Below are 18,205 nucleotides of genomic sequence, written 5' to 3'. Positions count from 1 at the left end.
AGAGGTGGGAATCACCAGGGATCCTTCTATTATAATCCTGCTATTATATTAGGGTTTCAATAATCCATATTTGACAGCAGTATGCGAGACCTTCACAACATTTCTGCCAATAGCACGTTTCATATCATGCTTATTCTTTCCTAAAATACTGAAAAACCAAGGGATCAGGATTTGGCTAGTTAAGCCTAAATTATACTATGGAAGAAGCTGTATTTTTTTCTCCTGAACATTCTAAAATGCAATGTGTTTATACTATGAGTGGCATCATTTTAAAATGAGTTAACTGAGGAAAATAAAAAATAAAGAACGACACATCCAAACCACACACACGATTAGTTCTAGCTAGGGCTGTCAATCATTAAAAGTTTGAATCAAATTTATTAAATGATAAGCTGATTAATTAATCAAATTAATCACATATTGTCATATATTCCCTGTTGTTTGTTTTGACTTTTATGTTGAAATTCTGGTTTAGTTCCCTGTTCCTGTTTCCTGTTAGTTTTGTAGTCCTTTGTAGTTTCTTTTCATGATTGGTTTTCCCCTGATTGTTTCCCCAGGTGTTCCTCGTTCCCTTGTTTTCCCTTGTGTATTTAAGCCCTTGTTTTCCCCTGGTTTCTTTGTCAGTCTTTATCTGTATTATGCTGTGCTTTGTTCCCTGTGTTTTGTTTCATTATATTCTGAGTTGCCTGGTTTACTTTTGTTTATTAAAAAAGGCTGCATTTAGATCCTCATTCTTCTCCTGTCTCATCACAGAAAGACTGACCAAGAAATGGATCTAGCGGCCATCAGGATTCTAGTCCTTGAGCAAGGGGACCGTCCAGCTGAGGATCACGCCAGTGAGTTTTTAGAGCTGGCAAATGTAGTGTGCTATCCAGACCGCTCTCTGGTGGTTTTCTTCCGGGCTGGTCTGAATAGTGCACTGAGGGAACTCATGCCTCCAGCTGATCCTCACTGGACGCTCGGTGATTATGTGGAGAAAGCTCTGGAACTTAGCGGTTCCCCTTTTACAGTGGATTATGGTGGGAACCCCGGGACAAAACCTGCGTCCACGGCCCCTGTCTCGAAGTTGTATGATCTGCCACTGATGTTGGTGCGTAGGTCCATGAAGACCCTACATCAAAAATTGTCTGCACCCACGCCTGCCACAGCCAACAAGTTGCCAGCCTTGCCCGTCCCAGAGCCAGCATTGCCAACTTCGGCCATCCAGAGGAGGAGGAAGAGAAGAAAAGTTTCCATTCCCAAGTCTCTGCCCATGCCCACGACCACGGAGGTCGTTCCCGAGTCTCTCTGCCCATGCCCACGACCACGGAGGTCGTTCCCGAGTCTCTCTGCCCATGCCCACGACCACGGAGGTCGTTCCCGAGTCTCTCTGCCCATGCCCACGACCACGGAGGTCGTTCCCGAGTCTCTCTGCCCATGCCCACGACCACGGAGGTCGTTCCCGAGTCTCTCTGCCCATGCCCACGACCACGGAGGTCGTTCCCGAGTCTCTGCCCACGACCACGGAGGTCGTTCCCGAGTCTCTGCCCACGACCACGGAGGTCGTTCCCGAGTCTCTGCCCACGACCACGGAGGTCGTTCCCGAGTCTCTGCCCACGACCACGGAGGTCGTTCCCGAGTCTCTGCCCACGACCACGGAGGTCGTTCCCGAGTCTCTGCCCACGACCACGGAGGTCGTTCCCGAGTCTCTGCCCACGACCACGGAGGTCGTTCCCGAGTCTCTGCCCACGACCACGGAGGTCGTTCCCGAGTCTCTGCCCACGACCACGGAGGTCGTTCCCGAGTCTCTGCCCACGACCACGGAGGTCGTTCCCGAGTCTCTGCCCACGACCACGGAGGTCGTTCCCGAGTCTCTGCCCACGACCACGGAGGTCGTTCCCGAGTCTCTGCCCACGACCACGGAGGTCGTTCCCGAGTCTCTGCCCACGACCACGGAGGTCGTTCCCGAGTCTCTGCCCACGACCACGGAGGTCGTTCCCGAGTCTCTGCCCACGACCACGGAGGTCGTTCCCGAGTCTCTGCCCACGACCACGGAGGTCGTTCCCGAGTCTCTGCCCACGACCACGGAGGTCGTTCCCGAGTCTCTGCCCACGACCACGGAGGTCGTTCCCGAGTCTCTGCCCACGACCACGGAGGTCGTTCCCGAGTCTCTGCCCACGTTCACGACCACGGAGGTCGTTCCCGAGTCTCTGCCCACGTTCACGACCACGGAGGTCGTTTCGGAGTCTCATCTCATGTTCGTGACCATGGAGGTAATTTCCCATTCATCCAGGACTCTTTGTCTTGAGCCCCTCGCGGCTCCGCCCCCAGAGTCTTCCACGGCTCCGCCCCCAGAGTCTATTTCCCCATTGGCTCCGCCGCCCAGGCCTCCTGACCCTGTCTCGGCCCTGTGGCCGCCTCCCATGACTCCTGACCCAGTCCCCACCTTGAGGTCATCTCCTTGGTCTCCTGGCCGCCCACCTGATCTGGTCTCCTTGGTCTCCTGGCCGCCCGTCTGATCTGGTCTCCTTGGTCTCCTGGCCGCCCGCCCACCTGATCTGCTCTGGTCTCCTGGCCGCCCGCCCGCCTGATCTGTTCTGGTCTCCTGGCCGCCCGCCTGATCTACTCTGGTCTACTTGGTCCTCCGAGCCTGCAGCGTTGCCCTGGCTCTCCATCTCTCTGGCACCACATTGGTTTCAAGCCTCCCAGACTTTGCCTTGTTCCTCTGCTCCCCTTGTGCCCCCCTAGAACTACCTGTTTTCCCCCCACACCCCATGGACAATTTGTTTTTGTTTTTTTGGAGCATCTGGAATCCGCTCCTTAAAAGGGGGGCTTTGTCACATTCCCTGTTGTTTGTTTTGACTTATGTTGAAATTCTGATTTAGTTCCCTGTTCCTGTTAGTTTTGTTGTCCTTTTGTAGTTTCTTTTCATGATTGGTTTTCCCCTGATTGTTTCTCCAGGTGTTCCTCCTTCCCTTGTGTATTTAAGCCCTTGTTTTCCCCTAGTTTCTTTTGTCAGTCTTCATCTGTATTATGCTGTCCTTTGTTCCCTGTGTTTTGTTTTTTATGTTCTGAGTTGCCTGGTTTACTTTTGTTTTATTAAATGCTGCATTTAGATCCTCATTCCTCTCCTGTGTCATCACACATATATCAATATTTGCAGAGAAATGCCTCTAAATAAAAATAATTGAATATATAATATTTACATAATTATAATATCTAATAAATACAATTTTGATAATTAAAATATTACATAATTGTGGCAGACAAATAAACAACTGATTAGATAATACAAATTTTAAAGTTAATTTATTGTTTGTTTCCATAACATTGAACATACTGGTCTGTCCCCTGTAAACTTATTAAAATAGCTTTTCTAAGCATGCATGTATACAGTACAGACAAACGCTTTTGGAAAGTCTCACTTGGGTCACGTCAATCATTAACACAGTATTTTTAGGTGGCTGTCGAGTTAAACGTAGCTTGAAACTTAGAAAAACATGACTCGAGACCCCTGCATTCGGAGTTGAGTTCCGTCCAGCTGTGTTTGAGCACAAAAAAAGTGTTCTCATCCTGTGGAGTTGCACTTGCTGCCCCTTGCTGACTGGGACTTATAAAAACATGAATGTGGTACTTCAAGCTTGAATTGCTTCGAAGGTATGAACATTTCTTATTATGGTCCAGGGGAATTAATAATTGCATTAATTTTTTTTTAGTGCTTTTATTTTATTTCACGTCAAAACGACAGCCCTAGTTTTTATCAATCATCGATGCTCTTGGACTAGTTCTCTTAGGTCAAGGATATCAGGGATGTGTGCAAACAGAAGAAATATCTCCAAACAAAAATGTTTGTGAATTCTGTCATCATTTTTAAGTGAACTAAAAGAAGCCTGTTTGCCCAGAAAGTATAAATTAGCCTTTAGACCAGGGGTGCTCACACTTCATGAGATCTACTGTTTCATAATGTCATTACAGTATAAGATCTACCATGCATTTTAAGCAGTGTTGTCAGGATACCAAAATTTCAGTGGCTGGTACTAATACCAGTGATATTTGATGCTTCTCGATATTAAAACTAACACTAACTAATTTGTAAATTATGTAAACATTGATTCAATTTCTCAAGTCAATTATTCAGGACAAGGAAACATTCAATAAAATAAGAAAAAAATAAACAGTATCAAGTATTCAAGTAAAAATTAAAGAAATAATAATAATGTAACATAAAACTACATACATTACAGGTCTTCACTGCATGTTTTTTTTTTTAAAGGCTATTAAAGTTATGCAGCCAAAAGCAATGATTGGTCAAATGCTCAGTTTCTTGTTATTGTTGTTTGATTAATATTAACAACAGTGGCATGTGTATTAGGCTGCATTTTCAATGCAAATCCTTAATGCACAGAGCCAATATTTTTATATAAATTTTTTGTTTTTTTGTTTTTGTTTTGTTTTTTGGCCTGGTGTTTACTTTAGACATACAGTAACTGACTGTGTTTCTATTAATACCTGGCCAAGACAGGCATTTTTTTGTGTATTTGACCATCACGCAGGCACATATCTGCATTACCATGAGTGCACATAAGCACGAATGCAGAAAGTCAATCAGACAGCGCACGGGGGGCAAATTTCCAAAACATATGATGGCAGGGGAAGAGTCATTCATATTCAAGAGGAAAGTGATATCTGATTGGTTGGAGAAATTATAACCCAATACTATCTCTTCCCCTAAACCTTACGATATCCAATCAGGTAGTCTTGATGTTTTACCAGTGCCAAATTTTGAAAAGGGCTCTAAAAAGCATGAACTTAACATGTTTTCCCTCACTGCTGCCTTTGAGGTAGGGAAGGGTTTGGGACTGTGCATGTTCTTGTTGTGCCATCAGCCAGTCAGCTTTGCCATAATGTCATTTTTCTGCAGCTCCAGAGCTATTGTCACATGGCATTAATGACTTAATTGATTGGCTAAAAAACCTTATGTGAAATTAAGTACCCATAAACAAAAATGGCAGATTCAAATTGTATACTTCTTCTGTCGCCATTCAAGCAACTGCCATTGAGAATAATGGGAATGCTAAAAGATAGGTTTCTCCAGGTATAATATTAGACCTCCTTGTTTAAAACCAACATGAACCCACACAAACAATCAGAATGCAGACAGGGCATTTTAACAATAACTTTAGCCATGAGGATCTTTAATCTGAACCACATTAGCAGTAGTTCACTGTATTACAAGGACCTAATACAACAAATTCTTGAAATGCAAAATGAAAACAATTAAAAGAAAGATTTCTGGCATCAGTGTATCGATTTATTATCTCGCCAAAACATTATTGCAGTGCTTTTCCCCACATCAATTAGCATTGTTTCTGCTCTAAGTAGCTCTGACACTCAAAGTCATGCTAATGCAGCACTGAATGGCCCAAAGTAGCCCTGACCACACTTGACCAGCTTTGATGAAAATATGACACCTTTGGGGAAGGACAGCAGACAGCCGAGCGATGGAGCTTCATAATTAAAAATGGATTATTAGACACATGGGTTTGTGACACATAGGCAGAGAGGCAGACAAGGCACCTACCTTCACAGGAGAGGCCATGAGAGGTGACCCCTGAGAGGCTGTCCCGACAGACATTACAGAAGGTGGGGCGAGCGTGGGAGCAGGCATACCAGTTGTGCATCCCTGAGAAATGTTCCACATTAAACTGTGCCGTCTAGCAAAGGAGAAGTTAAGACAAATTGGCAGTGCCAGGATAAGACTTTTTCAGTGCCCCTTGGAAAAGGACACTTCACTTCAAAGAGAGGCCTATTTCAGCATACACAAACACACACATACCCACACAGCTGTCCGCCAGCCACCGCATGCAACACGCGGACTGTCACATGTGTATTAGCCTCAGGCAGTGTCAGAAATTAACATTTTCTGCCCTCAGGAATTGATTTCCAAGGACATTTTTTTTACATTTATGAAGGCATACTTATTTTTACCCATTAACAACATACAGCATGTGTATTTATGTCAAATAGTTTAATCACTGAATCAACCTGAACACATTTATTAGATTACACCAACAAAACTCGTTTTAAGTGTAAAACCAGGTAGAAATAGCTCCTTAAAGTAACTATTGCATGTTACTACTTTTTACAGTATAGACAGGCCTAAAATATACTACTTTAAATTTTAGAAAACATAATGGCACTATGTTGGCATTTTTTTACCCGCACATTTTAAACATCTGGGGCATTTGTTTAATCTTTCAATTACATTTTTGCTCCAAGCTCTGGTTAATGTCTGACCCTGGCTTTAGGTCTGGAACATGCAAACCTCCGGCACGCAACACCACACAATCTAATAACCAGTTTCTCCTCATAAAAACCACACTGTCAGTGTTCATGCCCACCAATGATCTTCTATATGCAGCCCTGTTGCAACAGGACAGTGATTTATAAGAGCTGATCGCATTTGATGGGTCTTGAGTGTCAAAAAGATTGAGTAGGGAGCACTGCGCCCCCAGTCAGGGGTTCTGGAGGAGCGCTGGAGTTCTGGGTGTGGTATTGCAGAACACGGGGGCTGAGAGTCTTACATAACTCTCTAGCTCCTCATCTCACAGCAAAGTGTGCATGCAGTCAACACTTAGTCGAGCAACGGCACAGTGCGCACTTTCATTTCCCATCATGCTATTTGAATAAAGTGTTTTGGATGTTAAAAGCATGCAAACAAATTTTACAATAGGAATTCCCTCCTTGCAGAACTATTTTAAATACATCACTTGATATTTATAACAGGTCAATATAGAAGCTGGATTTGAACATCCTAAACAAAGCATTAAAAGCTGTCATATGCACACACATTTGGTGTTTCAGAGTCAGAGAATAGAAAAAAGCAAACACAGAGTACATACAGCACTAAGTAATTTCTTCCGTCCAGAACAATTTGAGTATTTTTCAGTATTGTATCTCATTTACAAGCAAGCAACACTGAAGAGAGAAGAAGACATCAGGTAAGTTTAGAAGCTGGATTCGAACATCTAAAGCATGTGGCATGTACACAGGACCTGAGTGAAAACAGTTTACGGGGAGAGCTGATTGTTTGACATGCAGATTTAGTTGATAATTCATTGAGGAACTATTAAAAAAAGAGTTTGAGTGTAACATGCAAACATGCAAAATGACTTTAGATGTTTGCAGAGCATCAGAGTTCAACATGCAACTCCACTCAAAACGGTGTGGAACAAACTGTGCTCTTACCTCGTAGTGCTCTCTGGACTGAACCGATTTCAGCGAGCTGATCCAGTCCTCCATTTCTTTCCTGTTCTCGGCACACAGGATGAGCCTTCGGAATGGTGTAATTACCTACAGGGAGACACAGATCCGGGGAGATGAGTGCGAAGCGTCTTGCCCTCTTGCCTAAATGACTGCGACTGACAATGTGTCCCCCTCCGCCTGCTCTTTAAGACGAAGCTCAGGACAAGCCCCCCCTCCTCCTCCTCCTCCTCCTCTTTAACTGCCACCTCCACCCCTCAGGTCTTCTCCTCTGCTATCCTCTCCTTTCGGAAGCTTGAGCGAGATTTGGGCTGACAGGCAGAGTGCCTCGGAAAATGCTTAAAGCCTGTTTCATAACGGTGGCAGTCTCCACTCGAGTCAACCTCTGTGCTTTTAATACTCCTATTATTAATTGATAACAGCACCCTAACATCTCCACATGCCGCTAGGGCCGCCGTGGAGGCACTCAGCTGCCCGACAACTGTTTACGCTGCAACACGCTTGGAAAAGCAGGTGATACCGTCCTCAGGGAATTAGAGCTCACCACCTGCACCGAAACAACACAGCAGCAAAGATACCAACAAATCGATTTCTGATGTTGTGAATTCTGTGAATCTCAGGTGGTCAAAATACTGTAGATTTAAAGGTGTAAGAGCCAAGGTATCTTCATTAGGTTTACAGTGATTTAGGCTGTGCCTGAATATACATACTTCCCTACTAGATATGCTAAAAACAATATGCCAGTGGAGCAGGGTGTCCCAATCCTCAGTATTAATAAAAGACCAAGCTAGAAATACCCTGATGATCTACAACATCTGGCAAGATTCTGAAGTGCACATCCACTGGACACTTTACTATTACATACTGTCAGGGCTGTAACCACAATAGACATGTTCCCCCAATAATCAGATATGGCCAAACTGTCCGCCCCTATTAACTGATATCCTTGTTGCTGTTCTGCTGCAGTCCATTATGCACCACTGTCTAATTGTCATTAAGTAGTTGTAGGTAAAGGTCTGCATAGGACTGTTTTTTTCATCCTGCTCCCCTTGAATTTTACTCCATGTTCACCTGCTCTCAGCCTGCAGTGATTTTCTTCCCTACCGCTCCCATATCCACAATCCCGCATTTGTTTTCCACATAGAGCAAAAGCCATACAAATAGACAACAAGTGTACACAAAGAATGTTTTATTTTTTCTGTAATTGCTATTATCAGATGACGTGTGAAAATAACGCCAATTTGACTTGCCTGAAGTTGGTTTCTTGACACTAAATTGACCATTTTGTAGTCCTACCTGCCTGCTCTAAATACTGGATAATATAATGCACAAGCTGTGTGCACATTTATTTTACATTATAATATAAATATATATATATATATATATATATATATATATATATATATATATATATATATATATATATATATATATGTATATACACAGTATATAAATCTTTTTTTTTTCTTTCTTTCTTTTTTTTTGGCATTAATTAATTAATAAGAATAATAAACAAAGAGATCCACATCGGATTTTATAGGCTATTCGTTCCCATCCACATCTCATGGGAGTACCGTCCGCTCCCACCTTCAACACGGAAATTTAATCCCGCACCGCAAGAAATTGAATCGGGTCCCACCATTTAAAAAAGTTTTTTTTAAACCCATTTTTAGTGTGCTCAGTGTTCTAACAGCGTTCGTCCACGCCATTTGAGATGGCCAATCAAATCAAAGAAGGCAGGACTCACGTTTCACAAAAGCTAAATGGGAACCTAATAGATTATTTTAGCGCCATGCATCAGTAAGGTCAGCAATTCAGATTAAGAATGTTTTATACCATATAATATGGAAGTATCTGACTAAACATGCCATATTTGGCCACTACTTTACTATAGAAATATTGTACAGACCGTAGTAATTTCCAAGGATGCAAACTACGAAATGCTCCATTTTTAATTAAATGAATATGGTACCTGGCTTACTCTATTTAATTTGATTACTCGATTGAAAAAACATCTCGACTACAGAACCTCAACTACAAAATTGCCAAATCGACAAATCAAAATAAGGCGGAAGTGACGCAGTCCACGGATGTGGGTGCGAAAACATAACGTCAGGAGGTGTCAGCTGAGTGAGAGCAATGCAGGACCAAAAAAAAAAAAAACCTTAACATCACTTCAGTAAAGCAACAGCACTTGAAAATATGAAGTTACATAAAATAATGTCACGAAAAAGACTTGATTGAAGTTACAAACATGGGCCTGGGTAGCTCAGCAAGTAAAGACGTTGACTACCACCCCTGGAGTCGCAAGCTCGAATCCAGGGCATGCTGAGTGACTCCAGCCAGGTCTCCTAAGCAACCAAATTGGCCCGGTTGCTAGGGAGGGTAGAGTCACATGGGGTAACCTCCTCATGGTCACTATAATGTGTAGTTCTCACTCTCAGTGGGACACGTGTTGAGTTGTGCGTGGATGCCATGGAGAATAGCATGAAGCCTCCACACACACTACGTCTCCACGGTAACGCGCTCGACAAGCCACGTGATAAGATGCGCAGATTGACGGTCTCAGACACGGAGGCAACTGAGATTTGTCCTCTGCCACCCAGATTGAGGTGAGTCACTATGCCACCACAAGGACTTAGAGCACATTGGGAATTGGGCATTCCAAATTGGGAAGAAAAAGGAAAAAAAAAAAAAAAAGAAAAAAGTTACAAACGCAGTTACAGATGCACAAATACATTCTATTCAATAAATCTGACCGAATCCAGAAGATCTAAGAAGATTATTTTCAGCAAATGATGGTTTGAGTTCTGTTCTGAGAACATCGCCACCTGCTGTCACTCAATGCCGCTGGTAACAGCCACAATGAGCACTCATCATAACATAAACTATAACAAATTCCAGTGCGGATTGCAACTTATAACACAAATGGAAATGGAAAACTCCTGCTCAAGAACTGGATGTTTGTTCTGCATCTACCTGATTAAATATATTTCAAAAGTGGTGGGTTCAAAATTGGCAAAGGCAAATAGTGGTAGGGACATGTCCCTTACGTCCCACCCATAAATGACACCTTTGACTGAATACAACTGCAGGTCTGTATGCTGTCAGTCAAAGCTCGACGTGATTCTGCTGTTAAAGCCACAACTGCATGTCTCCCCATAGATGCAATATAAAACTTTGGCTTACCTGAGGGAGAAATGGCTCTCTGAGTGTGAAATTATTAACAATGTTTACTCAGTAAGGAACTGAATGTCCAGATGCTTAAGGGCATTTTACACGGTATGTGGCAAGCGACAAGCTTTTGCAATCTGCAGTATGTATGTAGCACAAGCGCAGCAAAGCCCGCAACTGCTGCAGCTCAACTCAAGAGTGAAAAAATGTAAATCACGTGAATACTGTGAACATTGTATTCCGTTTTACATGCAAGTGATAATTAAAATATAAAATGACTTTTATATCTATATAAAATAGTTAGCCACGTATATAACTCATCCTCAATAAACAAGATTGGTGGGCAGACATTGTTTCTGAAAAGATCAAATATTTTATTTCCATGGCCTGTTTTCCCATATTTGAGTTTTAAACTAAAATGGGTAGATCATGTTGAACTAGTTAAAGAAAAAAGTAGATCTTACTTTTTTTTTTTTTTTTAATGGGCACAGCTAGAGAAGCCAATCTCTGTCAGCTTGAATTAGGTAAAAAGATATATATACTATAGATCTGCTTTGGGTGTCTGTTGGCTTTAGGTATTGTTTGCACAATTGTTTTGTTGTTGTTATTCAATCATAAAATACATATCTTTTTTAAATTAATTAATGCATTTTAGCCAAACATGACTTCACCTTGACAACTTTATGCAATCTGAGTTCTTAAATATTTTTCCCGACTACTCGATTAATCGTCAGAATAATAGTTAGATTACTCGATTGCCAAAATAATCGATAGTGACAACCCTACTTTTGAAGCTGCCTTTAAGAAAATTTACCTGACATTGTCCTAATAATCCATAAAACTCAAAGTAGAACAGTTATTACTCTCAGATTTTAATCAGAACATGGTAAGACTTGTGACTTTGCCTCTATTGTGTTTTTAGGTTGTGGCAAGGACAGAGTCATAAACTGTATTTTTAATGAAAATATTATTTTCAAATAATGTACAAAACTTTTGAGCTTTTTAACTAATTAATTTCATTTTTAATTAATTCTGACTTCCAGACTACAATCTCCTAAATATCTTCTTTCAAAAGAGACTCGAACTCATGAAGTGCTCCTGTTTATTTTGAGTATGTCCTTGTCAGGTCAAAAACTGAGCCACCCGTTAAAGGAATGGTTCACCTAAAAATGGAAAATTCTGTCATTTACTCACCCTTATGGTATTCCAAACCCTTTGCTGTTATTTTTTCTTGGAATATAAAAAGAGATATTTTATGCAGCTCTATTCCATAGAATAACAGTGAGCAGTTTCTAGTGAGCAGGAGCTGTTAAGCTTCAAAAAGGACAAACACTATAAAGCACTATAAAGGTGCAGTATAACGACCTCATAAAAGCAGTCCATACAACTCATGTGCAATATCCTAAGTCTTCTGAGGCCATTCAACAGCTTTATGTTGTATGTAATGGAGTACTTTTATGGTGTTTGAAATTGTCTGTAAATAGGCTTTGCCTAGCTGGCTTCTACAGTTTGATATGGAGAGAGGTGTGGTTACCAAACATACAACGTTATCAGTGTTGCACAATGGCAAACAGTCTCACTGAGAAATTTAGCTCATTGTAGCTGCTGCATGAGGCTGGCATGTTGCGGCGAGTGAAGACCTCATGAGGCGGATTACAGGGGAATGCACTGAAAGGATGCACCGTGAGCGCAGCTGAACAGACACACTGACAAAAGCAGCGGTGCTGGGAGAGAATTACAAACGCAACTGAGTTAGAGAGAAGCAACTGTTTAACTGTTAGCTTTAACAGTTAAAGGTGCTGTAAGTGATTTTTTCATGGAAAAGTATGCAAAAAAATGTCCTACTCCCTTAAAGATATTAATGAAATAAGTGTCCTGAGAAACAGGACAGCTATAGAGTTTGTAAACAGCAAATAAAAATGTGTGCACGGACCACAGACTTTGAAACTTCTCACCTGTCAATCATTTTGATAGTTCTCATAGTGATGTATTTGAAGCGGATCACTGAGGCTATGATTCATAATGTTTGTCAGTTGAGGGCGCTATTGTGCCACTGTTGAATTTGACAGTCAAAGGAACAAACAACACTCCTCTTTTGCTCGGTTTTGGTTCCAAAATTATCTTTGGAAGGTGGGGTTTTGGAATGAGGGTGCGTGGCTAATTCAACAGCTCGGTCACGTGAAAGCTTCAGAATGCTAAAATCGCTTACAGCACCTGTAAATCTCAATATTTTTAGCCTTTTGACAATATTCGATATATATCGTTATTTTTATACATTTGCTGTTAAAAGGTTGCTTTTTTTTTTCAGACATCATTGCCAATTAGATTCAAAATACAAGTAAAATCAAGTAAAAACCAAGTAACAAATAATCAAGGCATTTCCCACACTGATTTTCTCTAAATGAATACAAGAATGATATTTAATCATTTTCATTTAAATGCACCAATTTTAAATGGCAATATTACCTACATATATGTTTACTAAAACACCTTTATAAATCGGGATCGCAAAACTAATCAATTAAAAAAATCTTTGGAAAATGTTATGGTCAAAAAGTACAATAAATTATTGCAATAAAGGGAGATGTTAGACAGTATGCTAATCTCAGTCAGGGGCGTTTCTAGGACTTGAGGAAGTTCAGGGCTTAGCAGGAGTGGGGGGTGGGTTTGCGGGGGTTGTCACGTCACATGAACTTCAAACAAAATGTAGCAACATTATTGCATAGCCTACATTTAAAATTACATTCGGGGCTACAGACAAAACATTCGGGGCTGAAGCCCTGGAAAAATGACCTGGCGACACTGATGATCTCAGTCACCATTGACTTTCATTGTATAATTTTTTCCATATATTGAAAGTGAATAGTGGCTAAGAATGTTGAACTGCTTCTTTAGGGCACCACGGGGGAAAAAAGCTTATACAGGTTTGAAACAACATGAGGGTGAGTAAATGATGACAGAATTGAACTATCCTTTTAAGTGCAAAATAATAACAAGCTTTCAAGTCTTCATTTCTATCAACTGTCAGAACTTTATTAAATAACCCCCTTTAATGCTATTAAAGCCATTTCATTCCTCTGAAAAAAAAAAAGGGGGAAAAAAAATATTTGCACTGTACATAACAGATAACAGATTTGTATTAGACTGCACTATGTATGTGTATGTGTGTATGTATGTATGTGTGTGTGTGTCTGTGTGTGTATGTACGTATGTGTATAACTGTTTTTTCTTTTTTATTATTATCTATGTCGTTGCTGTTTTTGTATTGTTTTTGTAATGTTGTACACTGGAAGCTCCTGTCACCAAGACAAATTCCTTGTATGTGTAAGCATACTTGGCAATAAAGCTCATTCTGATTCTGATTCTGATTAAGGTGACTCATTTGGTCAAACTGATAAGGTAATTTCAAGCGTAGAGTGTCTTTGGCAGCTGACCAGTGATCTGAGGAGCCTCACAGTGGGTTTCTTCAACAGGAAGATGTTCGAATCTCAGAAACCTCCTTTGTAAATACCACCCTGTGCCAGTGTACAGAGCAGCTGCAATGTGAGGCTCCAGTTGTCCTTTACTACCTTATAAATGACAAGTGGTCTGCGAGGCATGTTTAGTAGAGCTGTGAGGGCTGTTCAGTCAGAGAGCTGCTGCGGCATTGATGCACAGCTTATGTTTATTTATATGTTCACCATAGATACTGCAGATCTAAACCACAAGTACAAGACACTCAGTTACACTGCGAATCTTCTATGAAAACAAATAACAAAGTCACAGTGTCCAGGCTGCGCTGTCAAATGCTTAAAGGAATAGTTCACCCAAAAAAAATATTATTTCACCCTCATGTTGTCCCAAACCTGTATGAATTTCTTTCTTCCGAGAAACATAAAAAGTGAAAATATGAAGACTGTACAGGTCATTCGATATAATTACGATGAATGGGGACTGGAGATTTCAAGCTTTTAAAAAGAGGCAAAAGCAATATAAAAGTCTTGTAAAAGTGGTCAGTGTGACTTGTGAGCTATAGTCCAAGGTTCTGAAGCCATACAAAAGCTTTGTGTGAAATGTAAGTTGTTATTGTCTGAAAATCTTGACATCAGCCCTAGCTCTCCTTAGCATCCATAAGCGAAATAGTGATGTCCATTTGGTGAAATAATCATTTCAGCTGGTTTTGTCAACCGGATCATCTGTTTCACTTGAAAGATCCAACTAAAAACAATGCTTTGTTCACAAAGTCAGGCTAAATCTTTCATGAACGTGCCAATGAGAACTAGGGTGGATGTCAAGATATTCAGTGAATAATGACTTAAATGTGGTTTGTTTCTCAATCAAAGCTATTGCATGGCTTCAGAACACTTGGGATATAGTGCACAAGTCATACAGACTTCTTTTGCAATATTTTTATGGTGCTTTTGCATGCTTTATGAAGCTTGAAAGCACAACTGCCCGTTCATTATAATTGCATGAAATAGAGCGACCTGTACATTCTTCAAAACATCTCCTTTTGTGATCCAAAAAAGAACACTCAAAAAATATTTTAGCCTATTTTTAAGATTTAAGCATTTAAATTTAATAACCAAATTCCACCAAACTGAATTGTGCAATGTGTAACAAAATTACATTAATAAAACTTGAAATGCGTAAATCTTAAAAAAATAGGCTCAAATATTTTTTGAGTGAAAGAAAGTCATACAGGTTTGGAACAACATGAAGGTGAGTAAAGGTTGACAGAATTCTCATTTCTGGGTGAACTATTCCTTTAAACTGCAGAAAGTATTGCAAATTGTTTTAAACAGATTTTTGAATTACTTATAAAGCTATCTGATTAAATTTTGTTGCCACCAATCAATTTTCTCGTCCAGCCATGATGCAGTAATCACATTAGCATTCATCTTCTTCACTTCAAGTGCGGCGACTCCCGGCACATCCCTGCCAACTACTCACTCTAAAAGCCTTTTCAACTGCTCCCACTAAAGACACGGCAACTTCACTGATTGATTTCTTGTGTTCTGCCGCTGCAGTTCATCATTATATTACAATGAGTTAAGACTTAGGGGCTAAAAAAAGACTGCACTTAGAGACTCGCTCAATGCCAAATAGGGTTGTCACAATACCAACATATTAGGAGTCAATACTAATGCCAGTTAAATATTGCAATTCTCCATACCAGTTTTGAAACCACAGAAAAAAATAATATGCTACTGTAAAAGTTAATATTAATTTAAATGTTAACAAAATAATGGTATGTAGCCTCCAAGTATTTTCATTTACAGTAAGTAAACATTGCTTTAAGTAATCATTCAAATAAACAGACCTCTTGGCTGAGGCAACTGATTCTTGTCTGTAGAAAGTGAAGTCATTCCAGTTCAATACTCAGGAAAGGACAGTCGCAGAAGAGAAGGAGAGGGTTCTGAGAGAGCATCCATGTGTGACAATTGGTGCGTTTATTTAAGGAAGGACACACTGTGGGCTAATCAGTGACACTGACAGGCTACAGAGCATTCTATTGTCCTCATCAATAGATTAAACCTTGATTGAAAGTCTAGGAGAAAACTCCTTTGGATTTGATGGAAACTCCTCCGAAAGCTTCTCAACATCACCAAGATATCTATTTTAGTTAATTGTTCTTGGTCTTAATTATATTATTAAAAAATAAAAAATAAAAAAAATAAATGAATGAATCATACATTGTAAAAAAAAAAAATATATATATATATATATGTTTTGTTAGGTAATCTAAAAATTTTCTTCATAGTATAAAATTAAATGGTTTTGTTCAAGTTGAACATTTCATTTAATTTGACTGAATCAAGCTGACAACATTAGGTTAAAACAACAAAAGGTCATTTGTATGGGTCTAGTCAGGTTGGAAAAACTCCATAAAAGTAACAACTGCACATTTTCACCTTTTACAGTGTAATTTGGAACTCATTTGAAAAGGATCAAACAAGAATCCTCTAAGAGTCAAATAAAATCCTACTGGACAAACTGAAATTCCCATCTTCCAGTTTTTCTTTTTTTTTTCTTTAAGGTTTTTCTTTATTATTTTTAAAATTATTTTATTATTATTATTATTATTATTATTATTATTATATGCGATATAATAGGTGTGGGTGAGAAACAGATTTAAATTTAAGTCCTTATTTACTCTAAATCTCCACTTTCACTTTCACTTTTACATCTGGAAGTCACATGTAGTGCCTGTTTAGTTCCCTATCTGTCACTCACTCGACGTTGGTGTCGATGTAGTGACACTAGGGGTCACTCTTGGGAGCCCGAGACACCTCTGGTCTTTGATAAAAGGCCAATGAAAATTGGCGAGTGGTATTTGCATGCCACTCCCCCGGACATACAGGTATAAAAGGAGCTGGTATGCAACCACTCATTCAGATTTTCTCTTCGGAGCTGAACGGTCATGCTCATTGAGCTGAATAGCACTGTTCATTCACCTCTGCTGGATCTGACGGCGCATTTCAGCAGCTTCTCCCTCCTCTGCACTGGTGCACTGCAGAGAACGCCCCTGGGCGCTTCGTCAGAAAAACTAGAGAGTATATCTTCTGAAAGAGCGTTTTTCCCCTCTAAAAGAGTATATTTCTCTAAAAGAGCGCACACACGGAACGTCTTTTTAAAGACGCGTCTTTCTAAAGATGCCTTTCCGATCATGTGTTATTCCTGGTTGTGGTCGTTTTCTCTCAACTTCGGATGGTCATGATCGCTGTCTTTCGTGTCTGGGCGCGACCCATATGGAGGCAGCGTTTATGAATGGTTCATGTTCTCACTGCGAGAACATGACCATGGCAACGTTGTGGCTCCCCGCCTCGGTCCTCCTACCTACGGGTATGAGGTCAGCGCGGCTAGCACTGGGGGCGATTTGGGGACCTCAATGGGATCGCCTCCGCCGGGTATCCTCCCGCGGACCTCCCATACTCCAGCACGCTCGTCTGCCCCAATCGGGCTTCCGGATGAGCTCGCCGGCTCGTCGCACGGCGAGTCTGGCTTCTTGTTCGGGGCCCACGAAGATGATGAGCTCTCGAGCGCAGCATCGGAGAGCGGTATTGTCCAGTCGGATGCAGAAGCCTCAGCTGGGCTTCCCCCTTTGGGGACGGTCGCCCAGTTACAGGCCGATGCCGAAATGACGGACATGCTTTCCCGGGCGGCCGCGAGCGTCGGGCTAGAGTGGAACCCTCCGCTCTCCCCTGAACCCTTGCGGCTTGATGATTGGTTTCTGGGCTCACGGCGCCGCTCAAAACAACCGCGCCCCGCTCCAGTGCCATTCTTCCCGGAGGTGCATGAGGAGCTGACGAAGTCGTGGGAGGCACCTTTTACTGCCCGACCCCGCCTCCGCAGTTCCCCTGTTCTCACTACCCTCGATGGCGGGGCGGCCAGGGGCTATACGCAGATTCCCCCGGTGGATAAGGCGCTCGCGGTGCACTTATGTCCCACAGAGCGCCGCCACCTGGCGTGGACGCCCTAAGCTCCCGTCCAAGCCCTGTAGGCTCACGTCGTCCCTGACGGCTAAGGCCTACAGCGCTGCTGGACAAGCCGCCTCTGCCCTGCACGCCATGGCTCTCCTGCAGGTCCAACAAGCCAAGGCGCTGAAAGAACTGCACGAGGGTAGTTCCACCCCAGATTTGATGCAGGAACTGCGCTCGGCGACCGACCTCGCCCTCCAGGCGACGAAGGTCACTCGGGCGGATGATGGCCACACTAGTGGTCCAGGAGCGCCACCTGTGGCTCAACCTGGTCGAGATGGGCAAGGCCGACAAGACACGGTTCCTTGCTGCCCCCATTTCACAGGCGG

At 41.8% G+C, this 18,205-nt stretch overlaps 1 protein-coding gene across 5 annotated transcripts in view; it reads right to left on the bottom strand.

Moving 5' to 3' along the window:
- The window catches only part of LOC127448554 (diacylglycerol kinase eta-like), a 145,624-nt gene that overhangs the window by 59,422 nt on the left and 67,997 nt on the right, over positions 1 to 18,205 (bottom strand). For all 5 annotated transcript variants that reach the window (XM_051711186.1, XM_051711185.1, XM_051711188.1 and 2 more), the window contains 2 exons: positions 7,228 to 7,332; positions 5,561 to 5,693 (listed from right to left, as the gene is read on the bottom strand). In XM_051711186.1, coding sequence (XP_051567146.1) covers positions 5,561 to 5,693; positions 7,228 to 7,332 — 238 coding nt within the window. The remainder of the gene's footprint in view (positions 1 to 5,560; positions 5,694 to 7,227; positions 7,333 to 18,205) is intronic.

This window comes from Myxocyprinus asiaticus, chromosome 11 (assembly GCF_019703515.2).
Source record: "Myxocyprinus asiaticus isolate MX2 ecotype Aquarium Trade chromosome 11, UBuf_Myxa_2, whole genome shotgun sequence".
In the NCBI taxonomy this organism is placed as follows: Eukaryota; Metazoa; Chordata; class Actinopteri; order Cypriniformes; family Catostomidae; genus Myxocyprinus; species Myxocyprinus asiaticus.
The sequence above is the reverse complement of the archived record's forward strand: the minus strand, read 5'-3'. Positions and strand labels throughout refer to the sequence as shown.